The sequence below is a fragment of the Berkeleyomyces rouxiae genome (genome assembly GCF_048999995.1).
Source record: "Berkeleyomyces rouxiae strain 22BRR77 chromosome Unknown BrBRR77_ptg000011l, whole genome shotgun sequence".
Classification (NCBI taxonomy): Eukaryota; Fungi; Ascomycota; class Sordariomycetes; order Microascales; family Ceratocystidaceae; genus Berkeleyomyces; species Berkeleyomyces rouxiae.
The window spans coordinates 773158-790553 of record NW_027396501.1 but is presented as its reverse complement, the minus strand read 5'-3'; the positions used below and the strand labels follow the sequence as shown (position 1 = coordinate 790553).

At 52.2% G+C, this 17396-nt stretch overlaps 3 protein-coding genes across 3 annotated transcripts; 1 reads left to right on the top strand and 2 right to left on the bottom strand.

The window, feature by feature from the left end:
* Positions 1-1468: 1468 nt before the first annotated feature.
* On the top strand, positions 1469-5027 carry BROUX77_007261 (uncharacterized protein; the record flags this gene model as incomplete). The annotated part of the gene is made up of 4 exons (XM_073752337.1): positions 1469-1598; positions 1671-1676; positions 1799-2091; positions 2214-5027. The coding sequence occupies 4 exons, from the start codon at positions 1469-1471 to the stop codon at positions 5025-5027; spliced, it is 3243 nt and encodes a 1080-aa protein (XP_073602672.1).
* Positions 5028-5175: 148 nt separating this feature from the next.
* BROUX77_007260 (uncharacterized protein) lies at positions 5176-6727 on the bottom strand (the record flags this gene model as incomplete). Its single annotated transcript, XM_073752336.1, has 2 exons — positions 5176-6187; positions 6261-6727. 2 exons carry the CDS (start codon positions 6725-6727, stop codon positions 5176-5178), a joined length of 1479 nt encoding a protein of 492 aa, XP_073602671.1.
* A 2335-nt stretch (positions 6728-9062) lies between these two features.
* BROUX77_007259 (uncharacterized protein) lies at positions 9063-16660 on the bottom strand (the record flags this gene model as incomplete). The annotated part of the gene is made up of 3 exons (XM_073752335.1): positions 9063-9509; positions 9592-15924; positions 16001-16660. The coding sequence occupies 3 exons, from the start codon at positions 16658-16660 to the stop codon at positions 9063-9065; spliced, it is 7440 nt and encodes a 2479-aa protein (XP_073602670.1).
* Positions 16661-17396: the final 736 nt, after the last annotated feature.

The window sequence follows — 17396 nt, the reverse complement described above, 5'->3', positions numbered from 1 at the left end:
CGCTTCTAGGAAAAAGCTCCGGGTGATCGTCAGTTGAGAATGACTCGTCTATGGCTCTGTGCTGTGGACTGCCCGAGCCCAGAGGCAACATTATGCGGCTTCTAGAGCCAACTGGGCGAACGAGCGAGGGAATCAGGGCATCCGATAGTGTGTATATTGGACCGGCCAGTAAACGGGATCGGAGCGGTGGGTTTATGTATGGGTCGAGAGGAACGAGTGTATTAGTATATGTGCATTAACTAGAGAACAAAGGAAATGAAAGTTCGTAGAAGACGGTGTTGCATGAGAGATCGCCCGCGAATCAATTGCTGAAGATTAACATAAAGAGGAAAGGAAGAAAGAAGAAGAGAAGGAAAGGATAGGAAACCGAGAGAAGAGAAAGAGCTTGTCGTTCTCAAACAAACAGCCCCCGGCGAAGCGGAAACAAAGGGCCCCTTCCTCGACCCTAGATCACCGATTCTACAATCGCTACATCCCAAATACCGAAGCCATGACTGTAATCGAAGCCTTCTACTCGTTCGCTTTCTTTCCTTTCGCGGCTGGATCGCGCGGCGCAGGAGCTGTGCAATCACTAGATCTGTTCACGGACTTGTATTTTGGGCTCTTTAGCTGTGTGCTACTCGTATAATTACAGATTTTCACTTGTTTGTTTCTTCTCTCTTGGCTTCGCCGTTATTTCATTCCTTTCTCCTGTGTATGCGTGCACGGACCGGAGCCGTTTCCTGGAACATCGGGGACTGCAGCCAACTCACAGTTGCTTTTTGAGCTGATCAGTATCTTGTGGTCAGCCAGGCACTTCCTTTGCTCTCACTAAACAAAGAAAAGTTCCTTCATCTTCCCTGCCTGGCCCCTGCGTTTACGTCAAACTCTCAAACATCCTGAAACAGATCTTGTTGTGTGTCGATTCTCTTTGACCCCGTAGATCTGAGGCTGTGACCCTTTTTGTACCTGTTGGACGTGGCCGTACTTTGTGTTGTGTTTTGTGCCCTGGCCTGAGACTGGGATCTTGATCGAGACTAGCACGAGCAAAGAGCTATGGCCTGTTTTCAGAATGAGACCCGGGCGTTGGTGAGTTCCATTAAAGCCCAAGTCCGACAACTTAAACGGAATGGTTGGACAAGGGCATGCCAGGGTTAATCTCAGTGAGCGCCACATGCGAGCCTTGATAAGAGCTGTGGCGCCACTTATCTCGACTTATCGTTTCTTATCAGCTACACTGATGGAGGGGCTACGGACTGCGGGGTCTGACTCATGAAGTTGGAACAAATGGTTATCAAGACTATCGCGAGATCTAATCGCGTCTTAAGAACGATAAATCTCTAAGGCGTCATTTTGAGTCTGATTTCTCGTAATTAACGGGGCCTGACTTTACTTGACTGACGTCGTCTCTAGCGAAAAGTCGTCCGTCCGTCTTTAGTTTCCCCCTAACTCGTTCTCCTCCAGCCCGATACTCGCTCAGCCGTCCATCATGAGCATCAACTTCCCAAAGACCGAGGAAGAGATCCTCAGCCTGTGGAAGGAAATTGATGCCTTCCACACTCAGCTGAAGCTGACTGAGAACGGTCCCCGTTTCACTTTCTACGATGGCCCGCCTTTTGGTAAGAATGACAAACTCCTGTTGCGTCTAAAATTTATAACCGCATGATCATTTGCTAACTGGCATGGTATAGCTACTGGTATGCTTTTTTATTACCGCCCCGTGATAATCTCGGGCATGCCTGATATCTCCATTCCAATCCCCCCTCCTCCGCTCTCTATCTACAGACAGCCCAAGTTAACCACCATCTCTACTGAAAAGGCCTTCCCCACTACGGCCATCTACTAGCTTCCACCATCAAGGACATCATCCCGCGTTACTGGTCCATGAAGGGCTACCATGTCGAACGCCGATTTGGTTGGGATACTCATGGCCTGCCTATTGAGTACGAGATCGACAAGAAGCTGGGAATTTCTGGCCGCGATGCCGTTATGCAAATGGGTATTGAGAAATACAATGCCGAGTGCCGTGCTATTGTTATGACGTATGCTCAGGAGTGGCGCCAGACCATCGATAGATTGGGTCGTTGGATTGACTTTGATAACGACTACAAGGTGAGTGATGAATGCTCTCTTGTTGCTAGAATCGAATTCCTGCCTGTCACGACAGGCTATTTCCATTCTTTTGCCAACAACGATATTGTCTCAATTTCTAACACCTTTTCTATGCCTCTTAGACCATGGATGTCAACTTCATGGAGTCTTGCTGGTGGGTTTTCAAGCGCCTCTTCGACCAGGGTGACGTCTACCGCGCCTACCAGATCATGCCCTTCTCGACTGCCCTGTGCACTCCTCTCTCTCAGATGGAGGCCAAGTCCAACGAGAAGGAGACCCAGGACCCCGCCATTTTGGTTTCTTTCCCTATTGTCGGTGTTCCCGGCTTCGAAGATGTTTCTCTCCTCATTTACACCACTACCCCTTGGACTCTCCCTTCCAACCTGTTGGTTGCTGTCCACCCCGATTTCGAGTACCGCGTTCTGCTTGACGAGGCTACTGGGAAGAAGTACATGACCATGGAGTCTGGTGTTGCCTCATTGTACAAGAACCCGAAGAAGGCCAAGTACAAATTCCTTGACAAGGTTCAGGGCAAGGACATGCTTGGCTGGAAGTATGAACCGCTGTTCCCCTACTTCAAGGACTCTTACTCAGACTGCTTCAAGGTCATTGGTGCCGACTACGTTGAGGAGGGTGAAGGTACAGGTCTAGTCCACCAGGCTCCTGCTTTTGGTCAGGAAGATTACGATGCTGCTGTTGCCGCCGGAATTATCACTCCCGACCGACTTCCTCCCTGCCCTGTTGACGAAAAGGGTTGCTTTACTGATGAGGTGCCAGATTATAAGGGAATGCAGGTCAAGGCTGCTGACAAGATCATTCTGAAAGACCTTCGTCCTACTGGCCGTCTTGTTGTTGAAAGCAATGTCACTCACGTTGACAAGTTCTGCTGGAGATCTGACACTCAGCTGATTCGTCGGGCCGTGTCATCGTGGTTCATCCGCGTCACCGACAGTATTCCTCAAATGCTTGGCAACCTGGAAAAGACCACTTGGGTTCCTTCCGTGGTCAAGGAGAAGCGCTTTGGAAACTGGGTTGCTAACGCCCATGACTGGAACGTGTCCCGTAACCGCTACTGGGGTACTCCCATCCCCCTGTGGGTCAGTGAAGACTACGAGGAGATTGTCTGTGTAGGTAGCATTGAGGAACTGAAGCAGCTGAGTGGCTACGAGGGTGAACTTAACGACATCCATCGTGACAAGGTCGACAACATCACCATCCCGTCTAAGAAGGGCAAGGGCGTGCTGCGCCGTATTGATGAAATCTTTGACTGCTGGTTTGAGTCAGGTAGCATGCCTTATGCCAGCAACCATTTCCCTTTCAAGCACAAGGATGAGTTTGAAGGCCAGCGCTTCCCCGCCGATTTCATTGCTGAAGGTTTGGACCAAACCCGTGGTTGGTTCTACACTCTTACCGTGCTGGGCAACAAGCTCTTTGGCACCTCACCCTTCAAGAACTGCATTGTCAACGGTATCGTGCTTGCTGAAGACGGAAAGAAGATGTCCAAGCGTCTCAAGAACTACCCCGATCCTTCCCATGTGCTCAACTCGTACGGCTCCGATGCCCTGCGCCTGTACCTGATCAACTCGCCCGTTGTGCGTGCCGAGTCCATCCGCTTCAAGGAAGCTGGTGTCAAGGACATTGTTACGCGTGTCCTCCTGCCCATGTGGAACTCTTACCGTTTCTTCTCTGAGCAGGCCGCTCTTTACAAGAAGACTAACAACCGTGACTTTGTGGCTCACCTGACAATCAAGCACGAAGAGGTCACTAATGTCATGGACCGCTGGGTTCTGGCTGACTGCCAGTCACTACTTCGCTTCATGGAGAAGGAAATGCAAGGCTACCGCCTTTACACTGTCGTACCTCGTCTCCTCAACATGATTGACAACTTGACCAACTGGTACATCCGCTTCAACAGAAAGCGTCTCAAGGGTGGTCAGGGTGTCAAGGATACTGATGCTGCTCTTAACACGCTTTACCAGGTTCTGTTCACCATGGTTCGTGCTATGGCACCTTTCACACCCTTCCTGACCGACCACATTTACAGCCTGCTGAAGCCCTTCCTGGGTGTTGAGGACATGAGTCAGTTTGTTGACTCGCGCAGTGTGCACTTTATTGGAATTCCTGACGTTCAGGAGGCCTTGTTCGACGAGGTCATTGAGCGCAAAGTTGCAGCTATGCAGACCGTTATTCAGCTGGCCCGCACATCTCGTGAGCGCTGCAACCTGCCACTCAAGACGCCTCTGGCCACGCTAGTGGTTATTGCAGATGAGGCGGTTCTTGAGGACGTCAAGTCACTGTCTTCTTACATTGAGGAAGAGCTCAACATTCGCGAGGTCGTCTTGACTACCAAGGCCGAGGATTACAACGTCATTCTCGAGGCCAAGGTGGACTGGCCTACGCTGGGCAAGAAGCTCAAGAAGAACGTCCAAGTTGTGCGTAAGGGCCTGCCGGCTCTGACCCAGGACCAACTAAAGGCTTACCAGAAGGAGGGCAAGATTAACGTCGGCGGTATTGACCTGGATAACAACGACCTGGTCATTGTGCGTGTCATGGCCAAGCCCGATGCTGCTGCCGCTGCCACACCGTCGCAGTGGGAACCCGGCTTCGCTGAGGACATGGTCGTCCTGATTGACCGCACGGTACGGGCTGAGCTGGCTGAGGAGGGTATGGCTCGTGACATCATCTCTCGTATCCAGAAGCTTCGCAAGAAGGCCGGTCTGATGTCAACGGACGATGTGCGCATGGAGTATCGTGTGCTCAAGAACCCCGAGAACGTTAACCTGACCGGTGTCACGCAGAACCAGGCTGCGGCGTTTGTTGCTACGCTGCGCGGCGAGCTGGTGGCACAAGAGGAAGGTGACGGACGCGAGCTTATTGCTGAGGAGGAACAGACAATGGGTGAGTTGAGCATGATGCTCCGTCTGACGAAGCTATAGAACGATAGGTTACAGTTTCTAGGTAAAATCGAGAGGGTAAAGGATGGTTCAATTGGGTATTTGGTATGAAATAAAAAAAGTATTGACAAGTAGAAGAAATGTGCGCTATCTAAAAAATTCAATATCTATGACGTATGCAAGTCCGACTCTACCCCTCATCGTGGCATAGCATCTTCACCCGATCAACATAGATGTCCATAGCATGTGCTCTGATATCTCCCCACACTACTTCCCTTAAGTCGTCGATTCCCACCCTTTCAGCCACTACATTTCTGGCCTTTCTTCCATCACCACCTTCCCTTCCACCACCCGGCGGGCGGAGTAGGAGGAGCGTACCCGCGGGATACAGCTCTGGATGTGGAATGCACCACCTGGATTGCAGCGACTGGTGGCCTGAGGGCGCCGCTAAAAGCTCCAGCAAGCTCTTCGCATACGCCTTGTCCAGGCGCACCACAGGATCGCCGTGGTTCACAACACCAAGAAAAAAGCCTCGAGGAGGCCCGCTTTGCACCATGTGCCTTGGCTTGGAACGCACCAGCGGCATCTCCGACACAGGCGGTGCGCCAAATGAGATGCAGTGGATATTCCTCAAGTACGGAGCCAAAAGCTGCAGTTCGGACGGCCCCGAGGGCGAATCCGAGCGCGTGCGTGAGTGAGACCTAGAGCGAGAACGCGAGCGAGAACGACAAAAGCCTGACTGGGGTCTTTCGTGGGTCTCGACTGGCTCTGAGAGGATATGCATGTACAGCAAGGCAGCCACGGCGCCACCAGCTGAGTGGCCTGTGATGAGGAGGTCACACGGCGTGCCGGCACTTGCGAGTGGAAGGAGCACCTGACGCAGGCGGCGGGCAGCGGGACGCACCATGTTGCGCGCACGGTTGAGGAAACCCTCGTGGTAGAGGTTCTCAGTGTTGCGGGACTCGATGGAAGGGAGGAAGCCGTCGCTGCGCACATGATGCATGGAAAGGTTCGTGAGCCAGTCTGAGACACCAGCGGTGCCTCGAACAGACAGCACAATAGTGCGTGCGGAGGATAGTTTCAAGCGGCTGGGCGACGGGACCGTCGCGAGAATCCAGTCTGGGTCGGAGTGGGGCGGCGGAGTGTATGCCAGGCTTGAGTAGTGTGCGGCCAGGGACATGAGATCGTAAGTCTCTGGGTACCTGATGTGAAGATTGATAGTTAGCAGCAAGTCGTATCACATGGACGGCAGAACAGGGGCGTGGGGATGCTTACATGGGGAATGAGGGTAGCTTGGAGGGCAGTTGGGTGTTTGCATGGCGGGCGATCTTGAGACGAATACGCTCTTCTCGTGGCACAGACGGCAAAGAGTACCTTCGGCGCCGGCGTGCTCTCAGAGAGGACTGAAGTGCCTGGTCCTCGGGGCTGGGATACTCAAGCTGCTGGGGCCGGTGCAGGGACATGCCCGTCGTCCGACGCGAAAGAGGTGGAGAGGGAAGCTCAGTGACGACGATATCGCTTGAGCTTCGTCTGCTCAGAGGAACAGGGTTGAACCTGGTTCCATGATCGAAGCGATCGCTGTATCTCGATCTCGACTGAGGGCTGTAGTTGTGAGTGGAGTCACGGTCAGAGTGGTAGTTACCACTGTAGGAACGATCGAGGTGGTAGGTGCGCTCGCGGCGGAGGCGGGCTCTTCCCGATCGCGCAACTACCATTTCGGTAGAGGAAGTTAAAGGGTACATTGGGAAACTTCTGTCTTGAAGGGTGAGACGAGATATATAACCAAATAAGGACTATTGGTAGTAGAGTTAGATTAAATATGGCGATGGTTTGAGCTTGGAAGCGGTGTTTGGTACAAACTTATAGACAAGTGGTGGGAAAAAAAGGACTGAAAGAACAAAGAATATGTGACGGAGATGGATTATCCGAGTCAGCGCCGTGGTTTTTATAGATTTGTCACCATGTCCATTTCGCCCAACTGCTTCAGCTCAACCAACACGTTGTGTCCTATTATCGGACTCTTTCAACTCCCAAGTGCGCCTCATAGCCACTCCCTCTCTTTGTGTGGTGTCAAGTGACAGTCGGACCCGCTCGATTTCCCGACAAAACAACGACCCGTAGCTCACATGGCCCGCCTTCTTGGGCTGAAATACAGCTGCCTGTCTCGATGGTCTACGCCATGCTGTTTCTCTGTGCTTTCTCAAAAAAAAGAAAGAAAAAAAAGACTCCCTGCTCAACCCGACACAAATGTGCCATGCTGTGGTGCTGCTGGCTGTCATGGAGCGAGCATTGCCGGGGCTAAATGGTCGCATAGAGCCCCTGCAGACGGGGCATCTGCCAGACTAGAGCTATAGGGGCAGGAGTTGCCCTGGGCTTATGGCCTGCTGTTGTGTTGTAGTGCATAACCTTGCATGACCAACGGGACATCTAGAAGCATGCAACCTAATAGTCTAAGTCACAAGTGACCATTGGCTAGCCCATGTGTTTGTGTCTGTCGACGACCGGAAGAAACTAAACTTTAATGTGCCGAGCTGGGCTGCTAAAAGACAAGGACAATGTGTATTGTCTACGACTCTAGAAACCCGAGCTGCAGGTCAGCACTGGAATCAAAATCTACATTTGTTGGTCTACCGCAACTAGGCTTTTGTTATCTCTGCTTGCCGAGCCCAAACGGCTTTGGGCGTCAAAGATGAAGCTCACTAGAGCCAACAAACCAAAACCCGCCTCGAGTTAACAAATCTGGTCAACTCGCCCGTTAAGCAGCACAACTGCTAGTATCTGCTTTGTGTGTAGCATCAGCAAGTTCTCTTGTCCAACAAGCACATCATGTCCCAGCACTTTGTGGTTGCTTTTCGGCCATTGTGTCATAGGAGCGCTATCCCCGCCCAATCAGCACCAAAGACTCCCCCTCCGGCACGTCATGTACATACATAAATAATCCATGGCCAGAAACACCAAATGCCAAGCAAATTGCCATAAATTCCCGTTTCCATTCGTAATCCAGTTCGTCTGAATGCTCTGTGAATCCGCATCCCCGCTGCAAGAGACTCGTTTCAATCTGCATGTGACTCGCCGGATGCCGTGTGACCAAAAATAGAGTATTGGCTGTGGCTGTGGGAGTGGCTGACGCAGCGACTTTGTTCGCATCGCTCTTGTTCTAGGCAACTAATACAACCCTAGGCTAGACTGACCCTAGTATTGTCGGGTAATCTGATGAATCTGCTGACTGAAGATTCGGTGGCAGAGGCACCCGTGGAAACAGGAATCAACATGTGAAATACGACTGGGATGGGAAGCTGAGCTGGGTCCTGACACATCTTAGCTCCGATTTCGGAGCCTGGGTGTGCGCCGTAGTTCCGGGCGATGAATCGTGGTAAAGATTGTGATTGTGACGACGGCATTAGAAGTGAATGTGTCTGGTGGCGATGGCGACACTGCAAAAGTGGCAGCTGGCTCGTAGGATTGACCTCCTCCTGGCCCGTCGACTCCTCTGGAAGACACTCGCTGCATTGGCAAGGCTCACAGCGAGATTCGTTGTGCGGATGGGGGCCTAGCTAAGAGTCCGTGTGGGGGCCGAAGGATAGTGCCCGTAACCTGTTATCGGTGCACATTCGCTGATCTGCGTTACTGCGGGAGTAAATGGCACCGTTGAAAGGCTTTTCTTGAGATAGCTACACGGGGGCAAGGTGGAAGATACGGAGAGTTGAGGTAATAGGGACGACGGGTAAGAAATGACAAGCGGCTACTTTATATCCCGTCAACCAGAAACCTCGACGCGATTTTGCAGCATCGCAGAATGTGCATGACGTACTTCAGACATCGCGGCACTCGGGCAAACAATTTGTAAGAAGCTATCACGGTTCGCCCGCTGCAGAAGTCCGCACTGACACTCCGTGACGAGAAGAGAAATGCAAATCGAAAACAACAAAAGTAAAATTCATCAAGCAAACAAACAAACATAGCATCAAATCACACCCGGTGCAGTGCCAAGAAGCCCGATTCTAATACCATTACCGGCCCCAATTATGCCCATCATCAACATCACGTCGTCACGAGTCTAAACCAACGCAATGTCCCTTAAATAAAGCCCTTGGTGAGACTTGGCTCTCGCGTCAAGCCCGGCTCATGCTCGTTCTCCACAAGTCGCGTGAAAGCATTGCCAGTGTGTCTCCGGAAGCTACCGCGCACGTATCCGCCAGATCCGGGCCCGCCATATCCTGACCCGCGCGACTGTTCGACCTCGCGTTCCATCATAAGTAGTTTCTCACGGCTCTCGCGGAGCTCGCGCTCAGCCCGGCGTGCCGTCAACTGCGAGGCGCTTTCACTGGCCTGCAGCTCGTCAATGGTTTTGAGTAGCTTCTCGACCTTGTCGTTGATGCGTGTAACGTCGTCCTCGAGCTGTGCGTTCTGCTTCTCCTTGCGATCGATCTGGTCCTGTAGGTCCTTAACCACGCGGTCGACGTTGCGCACTGAGCGTGCCTCGCGGGAACGAGCCTCGTCCTTGGCTTCCAGCTGTGACTCGAGCTGTGAAATATCGGTATTAGTAAACATGATTCGGGTTGTACAGGGCGTGGGATCTGTGTAATGCAGGTCTTGGGTAACTTACCTCTTGGATTCGCTTGTGTAAGAACTTGATATCCCCACTGGCACTCTTGAATCCCTTTGTCTCAAGGTCCACAAGCTTGACCTGCACTTCACGAAGCTTCTTCTCAACACTGGCCTTCTGTTCCGCAAGCTTGGTACACATGTCTCTCTCAACAGCTGCATCCTTTTGTGCTTCAGTAGCGAGAGCCTCTGCTCTGCGCATCTTCTCGATAGCTGCAGTGGCAATGTCATCCTTTTGCGCCACATCCGCCTTCAGCTCCAGAATAAGCTTGTCGGCAGATGCTGCATCGCGAATACTGGCTCCTGTAGCCTCAGAAGAGGCAAGCGAATCAAGGCCTGCTTTGGCCTCAGCGAAGCGAGTTTCAAGACCGCGCTTCTCCCGTGCCAGCGCATCACGCTCAGCCGAGATCTCATCTACTGACGAGCGTAGAGACCGTACCTGAGACAACAAGGTGACAATTTTGCCTTGGGCTTCGTTATGCGCATTCACAGCCTCTTCACGACTAGCCGACACATCAGCCAGAGTACCCTGAAGACGTGTCTTTTCCTTGCTCCATGTGCTGCTATTCAGGACCTCATCATCCCATTTACTACGAAGTTCGTCAAGCTCTTCGCGCAAACGTGTAATCTCTGCCTGTTTGAACAGCTTTTCTTCACGTGCCAGGTCGAGCTCCTTGGTCAAAGTCGCGAATTCCGTCTGGTACTTCTTGCGAGTCTGTTCCATGGAGCTTTCCTTGTCTTCAATGTCCATGGCACGCTGATTGCGATAGTCTTCGAGCTCATTTTGTAGACGACGCTTGGTTTGCAGCGCAGACTCGAGATCGGTTGAGGTGTCTTCGAGGCGCTCTTCAAGTCTTCGGTTTTGGCGTTGGAGATCTTCTAGAGTCGAGTCCATCTTCTTGCGCTCAGTCATGACCTCGGCGCATGTATCCTCAGCCTCCTTGGATTGTGCGCGGGCAAACTGTTCGGCACGGCTGGCCTTGAGCACGGCAATCTCAGCCTGTTCCAACTTGGAAAAGTATTCGTCGGCACGGCCCTTGTACAGCGTCATACTAGAGGTTACCTCGGCGAGTTTACTAGTCTCAGCATCCAGGCGAATCTGGAGGTCGGCAAACTCCTGAAGAAGCTGACTGCGACTAGCGGCTTCCTGTTCGCGCGCCAAAGTCATTTCCTGCAAGTCAGACCGAGCATCACGGGCATCGACCTCAAATGCTGCGCGTTCATGGCGCATCTTCTCAAACGATGCCTTAATGTCTGCCATTTCAGCTACAGCATCCTTATGGCTGTGCAACAACAGACGGCGAGACTCTTCCTGACTGTTGAGTGCCTGAAGAATCTCTTCGTGGGATCTTGTTTGGAGATCACGCAGGGAGAGCTCGCCAGAACGAACACTTTTTTCCAAAAAGGAGACCTTCTTGGCTGAGTCATCGAGGAGGGAGTGCAGCCGGGTGTTGGCAGCCTCCAGTTTCAGCATGCGGCGACGAGTCGGGCTCTCATCAGAACCATCGGCATCCTTTCCAGATCCACCAGGGGCACGGTCTAGTTGACTCTGTAAATGGCGGTTCTGCATCAGTGCAATCTGCAACTGGTTCTGAAGCTCTTCAACCTCGGCCTTGAGATCTTGGCGGTTGTTGAAGCTCAGAATGTCTGCAGTCTTATCGCTACGAGCCGAGTCTGCCTGCTCCATAGTGCCATTTCCAGTTTTGCGGGGCGGTGTAGCGAAGGGGTCGCGTGAGAAAAGGTTGTTCTTTGACGAGTGGCGAGCGTGCGTAGGAGACTGGCCAAGACCACTAGCCCGGTCTTCAAGGCGTGAGCGCAAATCACCGGCGGCAGCAGCACCGTGCTGGGTGCGAAGTTCAGCTAACTGACTTTCGGCATTGGTACGGGCAGCAGTCTGGATGCGAAGATTCTGTTGGAGCTCCTCAGTCTTTCGAAGTAGATCAAAGTTCTCCAAGCGAGCCCTGTTAGCAACATCTTTGTCTTTTGAAGTGACTTCTAGTGGCACGGCGTTGTCAGGATCAACAACCCGCAGTACATCAAGCATTTGCGCGCGGAGATCCTGGAGTTCTTTGTCCCGGGAGTCCAGGGTGGCTTGCAACGTCCGCACGGTACTCTGCGCCTGAGTTCGTAGTTGTTTTTCGGAGTCGATAGTCCGCTTGCACTCAGCAAGTTCAGCCGTCGAATTCGAAGACGCCTTCTCAGCAGTCCGAGTAGCCTTGGCTTCGCGAGCAAGTTCATGGTTAAGATCCTCAACACTAAGTTGTAGCTTCTCAATCTTCTTCTTGTAGCTGGTAACACCAATCTGCGCCTCACTGAGTTGCTTGTTGAGGCTAGCGTTCTGGTCTTCTATGCGCTTCTTTTCTTTGGTCAACATGGTAATTTGGGATCTGTTTGCTTCGGTAGCCCGAGTAGTGGAGCGTGCAATCTCGAGGCCCTTTTGCTGCAGCTTGTTGAGTAGGGATCGGTTGTCGTTTTCTGATGCAGTCAATCGGCTCTTGACAGTGTTCAGCTCGCGCTCGAGGCGTTCCTTAGCTTGATCATTTTGAAGGCCAAATTCTCCCGACTCAATAATGAGCTTGTTCAAGTCTTCGACTTCGTGGTTGAGTTTGTTACATTCGGCTTCAAACCAGGTCAGACGTTCCTGGGCTGCTTCCAAGTCCTTCCGAAGACTTTCCTCACGGGCTCGAGCCATCTCGCGAGCTTGACGTTCACCAGCTTCTTCCGCCTGAATACGAGCCTCCTCCGCATGGACCTTGGCTAAACGTAGCTTGCGAATCTCTTCACGGGCCGCATCACGTTCTTGTTCAGCCGTGGCGCGGGCCTCGGTAGCACGACGAAGAATGTCTTGCTGCACGTACATCTCTTTTTCGATGATGATCTTGCTATCGTTGAGATTACTATAATCTTCCTTGAGCTGCTGATATTTGTGCTCGCCCAGGAGCAACACGTCATCACGAGACTGTCTCTCACGACTAAGCTCCATTTGAGTCTTGTAGAGCTCATCTTTGAGAGTTTTGATTTGAGCCTCAAGAAGCTGGCGGTTCTTGTCAGCTTGAACATCCTCGGAAAGACGTTCCTGGAGCAGCTTTTTGGCATCCTGTGCTTCTTTCTGCAGAGAAGAGTGTTGTGACTTGAGGGCTACAAGCTCAGCCTGAACATCACGAAGGCGGGTAGTAGTAGACTCCTTATCTGCAGCCAGTGTCTTTCGCTGATCGTCAAAGAGCTTCTTCTCGGCTTCCAGCTTGCGCTTGTCACTTCGCAAAACAATAAGTTCGCTTTCCTTCTTGCGCACGAGATCTTCGTAGTCGGTAGATGTTTGCGAAAGCTGGGCTAGTTGCTTTTGCATATTGGCAGACTCGCGGGTCAGGCGTTGTTCCTTGCCGCGGGCAGACTGGAGCTCCTTTTGGGTAGAGTGCAACTGCACCTCCAAATCCTGTGAGTTTTTCAACATCTTGGTCTCAAGATCCTTAACCTTACGCTCCTTGAGAGAAAGTTGGCTCTGCAGCATCTTAATTTCATCAGAGAGGATCTCTTCCTGCTGGCTCCGCTCTGACTGTCTCTTGGTGATTTCGTCAATAGAAGCCTCGAGATCTTCAACTTTGCGGCTAAGCTGTGTTTTCTCATCCTCAAGACGAGAAATAAGACCGGCAGCTTGCTCAATCTGGGCTCGAAATTTATCAACCTCACTCTCAGCTTGCTTCTTGGCAACCAAGATGGCATCTAATTGATCTTCCAAGCGATCTTGATCTTCTAGAGCACCGGAGAGCTTTTCCTCAAGCTCAGTCTCACGATTCTGAAGACGCTTGAAGATTTCTTCCTTGTCCAGAGCGAGTGCGCGTTCACTCTCAAGGACGTGCTTGATCTTGACCAACTCGGTGTGTGCATTGCGTCGCTCGTCCTCAAGTTTTTGGCGGTGGTCAGCTTCGATCTCCATCCTATCACTCAACTGCTTGATCATATCATCACGCTTCTTCACTTCGGCGGCGGTTCGTGTGGCGCCCAGGAGAGGCTTCATCTTGAGCAGAAGCTGCCACCAAGGGTTATTTGCTAGATCAAGGTACACGCGGAAGTTGTGCTGTAGAATTCGGGATGCCTCGGTACGGAACAAGCGCTTGTACGCAATTCTGCGCTGAACATATCCACGGGCGGCTGATTGAAAACGAGACACAATTTCAGTAATTAAAGCATCACGCTTCTCTTCCAGCTCGGCCAGGACACCTGCTCGGAAGAAGACCTTGGTGATACCAACACGGAAGAGACTCCGATCCAAGCCTAACTTGTCGAGCATGAGTGTAGCTACAGACTGGCCATCATTATACCCTTTAGGCATATCGCGGCAAAGGACTTCGTAGCGCTGGCGGAACTCGGAAAATTGCAGGCGATTAGGGAAGCCAGTGCGAGCAATGCGTATGCCCTCCAAGACACCATTGCATCGCAACTGGTCAAGTACAAGGAGGTTAATAAATTGCTTGGGTCGCTTCTTGTGATTGGGTAGGATGCACCGGACAAAGTGTGGGTGGGTAGAGTGAAGTTGGGTCATTAAACTATGAAGCTGCTCCTTGTGACGTTGGGCCACGGTGCGGAAAAGACCCTTCTTAACTCGGCTTCGATGTGAGGACACACCATTCACATCATCAGTCGATTCGGCACAGTCAGCAAACAAACTAGCAATATGTTTGTCTGAAGAAGCAGCCAAAAGCCGCGTAATGTTGTCGTTAAGAGGGTCCTTGTTTTTCTCAAGCCAGCCTTCAGTAGAATACTCGACCTCGGCAGCGTAGTGGGTGAGAATGAAGCCCTGTCCGAGGCGTGAGGGTTTATACTTGGTGCCTTTCTTCTCCCAGAGAGAGTTGAGCTTTTCGGTGAATGACTTGTCAGTTGCCTTGGGCATGACACAATCCTCATCAAGACAAGAGAAGATACCGATAGGGTTAGGCAACTCAATGAGGTCAATTGTAGGCTGTAGGTCACGTCCAAAGTCAATGAACTGCCATTCAATCTTCTCACGCGCGTACTCTTCTTGCTCAAGAACAAACATGTGGTGGTTGAAGAATTGTTGGAGCTTTTCATTGGTGTAGTTGATGCACAGCTGCTCAAAGCTGTTCTTTTCGAAAATCTCAAAACCAGCGATATCCAGGACACCAATAAAGTTCGGGTCTTCTATACCACCCATTCCAAGACCACCGCGGTCTAGTTGGACATTTATTCGGTTAACAAGATCGCCAAACCCACGCTCGTAGATACCCTTGGACAGAGCATCCAGAGCCAGGCGCACTTGCTCTGGTGTTTGCACCTTTTCAACCCACTCGCGACCAGCCTTGACCTTGGGGTGGAGAAGGCCTTGAAGGAAGGGCTCAAGAGAGACACCAAGCAGTTTACAGACTTTGAAAGCCTGGTCCTTGGCATCGGTAGCCAGCCGAGCCTGGTCGACAGACCGACTCTCTTTGACGACTTGGATGTTTCCTAGATGCAGAACGGCGGCAATGGTACGTAGGATGGCAACTTGGTCGTGTTCATCAAAGGCCATGACATTGAAAGCATCCAGGAGTGCCTTCCACTCATCCTTGTCAGAAACTCCAATGATGGTATCCTGGCCAAAGCGCGTGTAGTTGAAGTCTTGAACGTCGAGATCGCCCAGTAAAAAGTCCTGGCGCATGCGACGATCGGCACCCTTGAGAAGCTGGTAGAAGACATGGTAGTTGCGCTCTTGCGCATTGACACGCACAACTCTGCTCTTCTCGAGGAGATACCAGTCGATAAAGGCTCCAGTGATTACGCCCTGGCGGCTGAACTCGATGCGGATGAACTTTCCAAAACGAGACGAGTTGTTGTTGCGCACAGTTTGCGCATTGCCAAAGGCTTCAAGGATGGGGTTGGCGCGTAGGATCTTTTCCGACAAATTAGAGTGCAGCACGCGACCCTTGGCGGGGTTGTCGGATCGTGCCACGGCAGCCAGGTACTGGATGACCTTTTTGGTGTTTTCCGTCTTTCCAGCACCAGACTCGCCAGTGACCAAGATACTTTGATTCAAGCCCTCGTCGACTAGATTGCGGAAGGCCAAGTCGGCCATGGCAAAGATGTGCGGCTTGGTATCCTCGCGACTACGACCCTTGTACATGTTGATGTACTCGTTGGTGTATATGGGGAGCGGCCGGTAGGGGTTGACGGTGACCAGGAAAAGACCGGAATAGGTGTAGATCATGTCGGACTGGTAGCGCATGCTGAGATTGTGCACAACGGAGGCTTCGTTGAGGTGCGTCAGCTCAGCCATGTCATTAGCTTTGTCGAACTTTGCAGGGTTGACCTTGTCGACTTGGTCGGAAGAAGCTTCTCGTTGCTGAGCAAGAAATCGTTGTCAGTACAGGGAGCCCGTCCGTGAAGGGGAAGCTTTGTCCCAGGCGGTGTCTACTCACGGTGCCATCTTCGCATTGAACCAGAATCCGGTTTGCTTCGAGTTCTTCAACGACCCAGCCCTTTACAAAGGCCTTGGTGGCATCTCTGAGCCAGACATAACGCTTGCCAGAAAAGTCGTTTTCGCCCTCGATCTTGTCGACAGTCTCCGACTCGGTCCGCTTCAGTTCTTCGGATTGAATGAAGGACGGGGCAAATGTATTTGATAAGCGTGAAGCGTTTCTGGATTCGCCACGCGAATGCCGGGGCACGCTGTTTGCAGGGACAAGCGGAGACCCGAACGAGGCTCCAAAGGACTGCGATCGTGATTCGAGCTTTGGCCTTGGGGCGGAGGCTGGCGATGGCGCTTGTTGGTGGGTGGAAGTAGCGGGTGGTGTTGCTTGGGCGATTGAGGCTGCTTCTTCATCATGTTCCCTCGTGGGGGTACTAGCATTGGAGCCGCTGGGGGTTGTGGCTCTGGAGGATGTCGACGGGGAAGCGGTAGTGGTAGATTCGGCAGTGGCGGGCGGGAAAGATAGCGGCGATGGAGTCGAGATGGAGCCATTCTTGGGCCGGTGGGAGAGGCCGGAGCCGGATCCGAGGGAGTGAGAGGGCGTGGAAAGCGGAGAGTTGGCAGCTGGGGAACCGGCTCTCATAAAGGGGTTATTGCGCCTTTGTGACATGGTGAAGGCTTAGGTCGAGGGCTGTAGGGCCATCAACGGCGGAGGAGAGAGGAAGGCCAAGAGGACAGTTGGAGGCCAGCGCAGGCGAGAGCGAGCCGCGGCGCAGGTTAATACTAGGGGAAATGTATATTTGTACGGAGACAGACAGAAAAGGCACGGCGAATCCCAGTGCGGGTCAGATATCCAGAAAAGAAAACAGTTCAGCCGGGAAATAAAAGGATCACGATGCAGGCCCGGCGTCTTCGTTTCGACGAGGGGAGCTTTCTGCCAGTCCGTGAAAGTTGGCGTTGCACAATAAATGCCGGCTGGCTCAGCAACCAGCATGAAATCAGAACGAGGGGCTACGAAAATCCCACGTCAAGCCTCAGGCTATCACGGGCCAATTCATGCAGGCTTATTGATCGATATGGTGGCGGCACCAGGACACAACTTGTGGTAGGGAGTGCAAGTCGGCTCCCTAAACATAAACAAGGGGGCCACCTGCGGCCGTTGCCCCGGTCGTGGCGGCGAAACAAAATCGAAAGTAAACAATCATCACGTGGGGTTGGTACTAGGGTTGGGGCGGTGAGAGATGATGGTGGCGGCTGAGTCATCGGGACCACCAGTTTTCTCCGCTAAACCGTTGCCTTGCAGCTGAGAAGACAGACACCGACAGCGCGTTTAGTTCCAAGCCTACTGGTTGGAATGAATCTATTGCTGCATTCTTCTCCCTTCCTGTAGGGAGCTATGTTGTTCT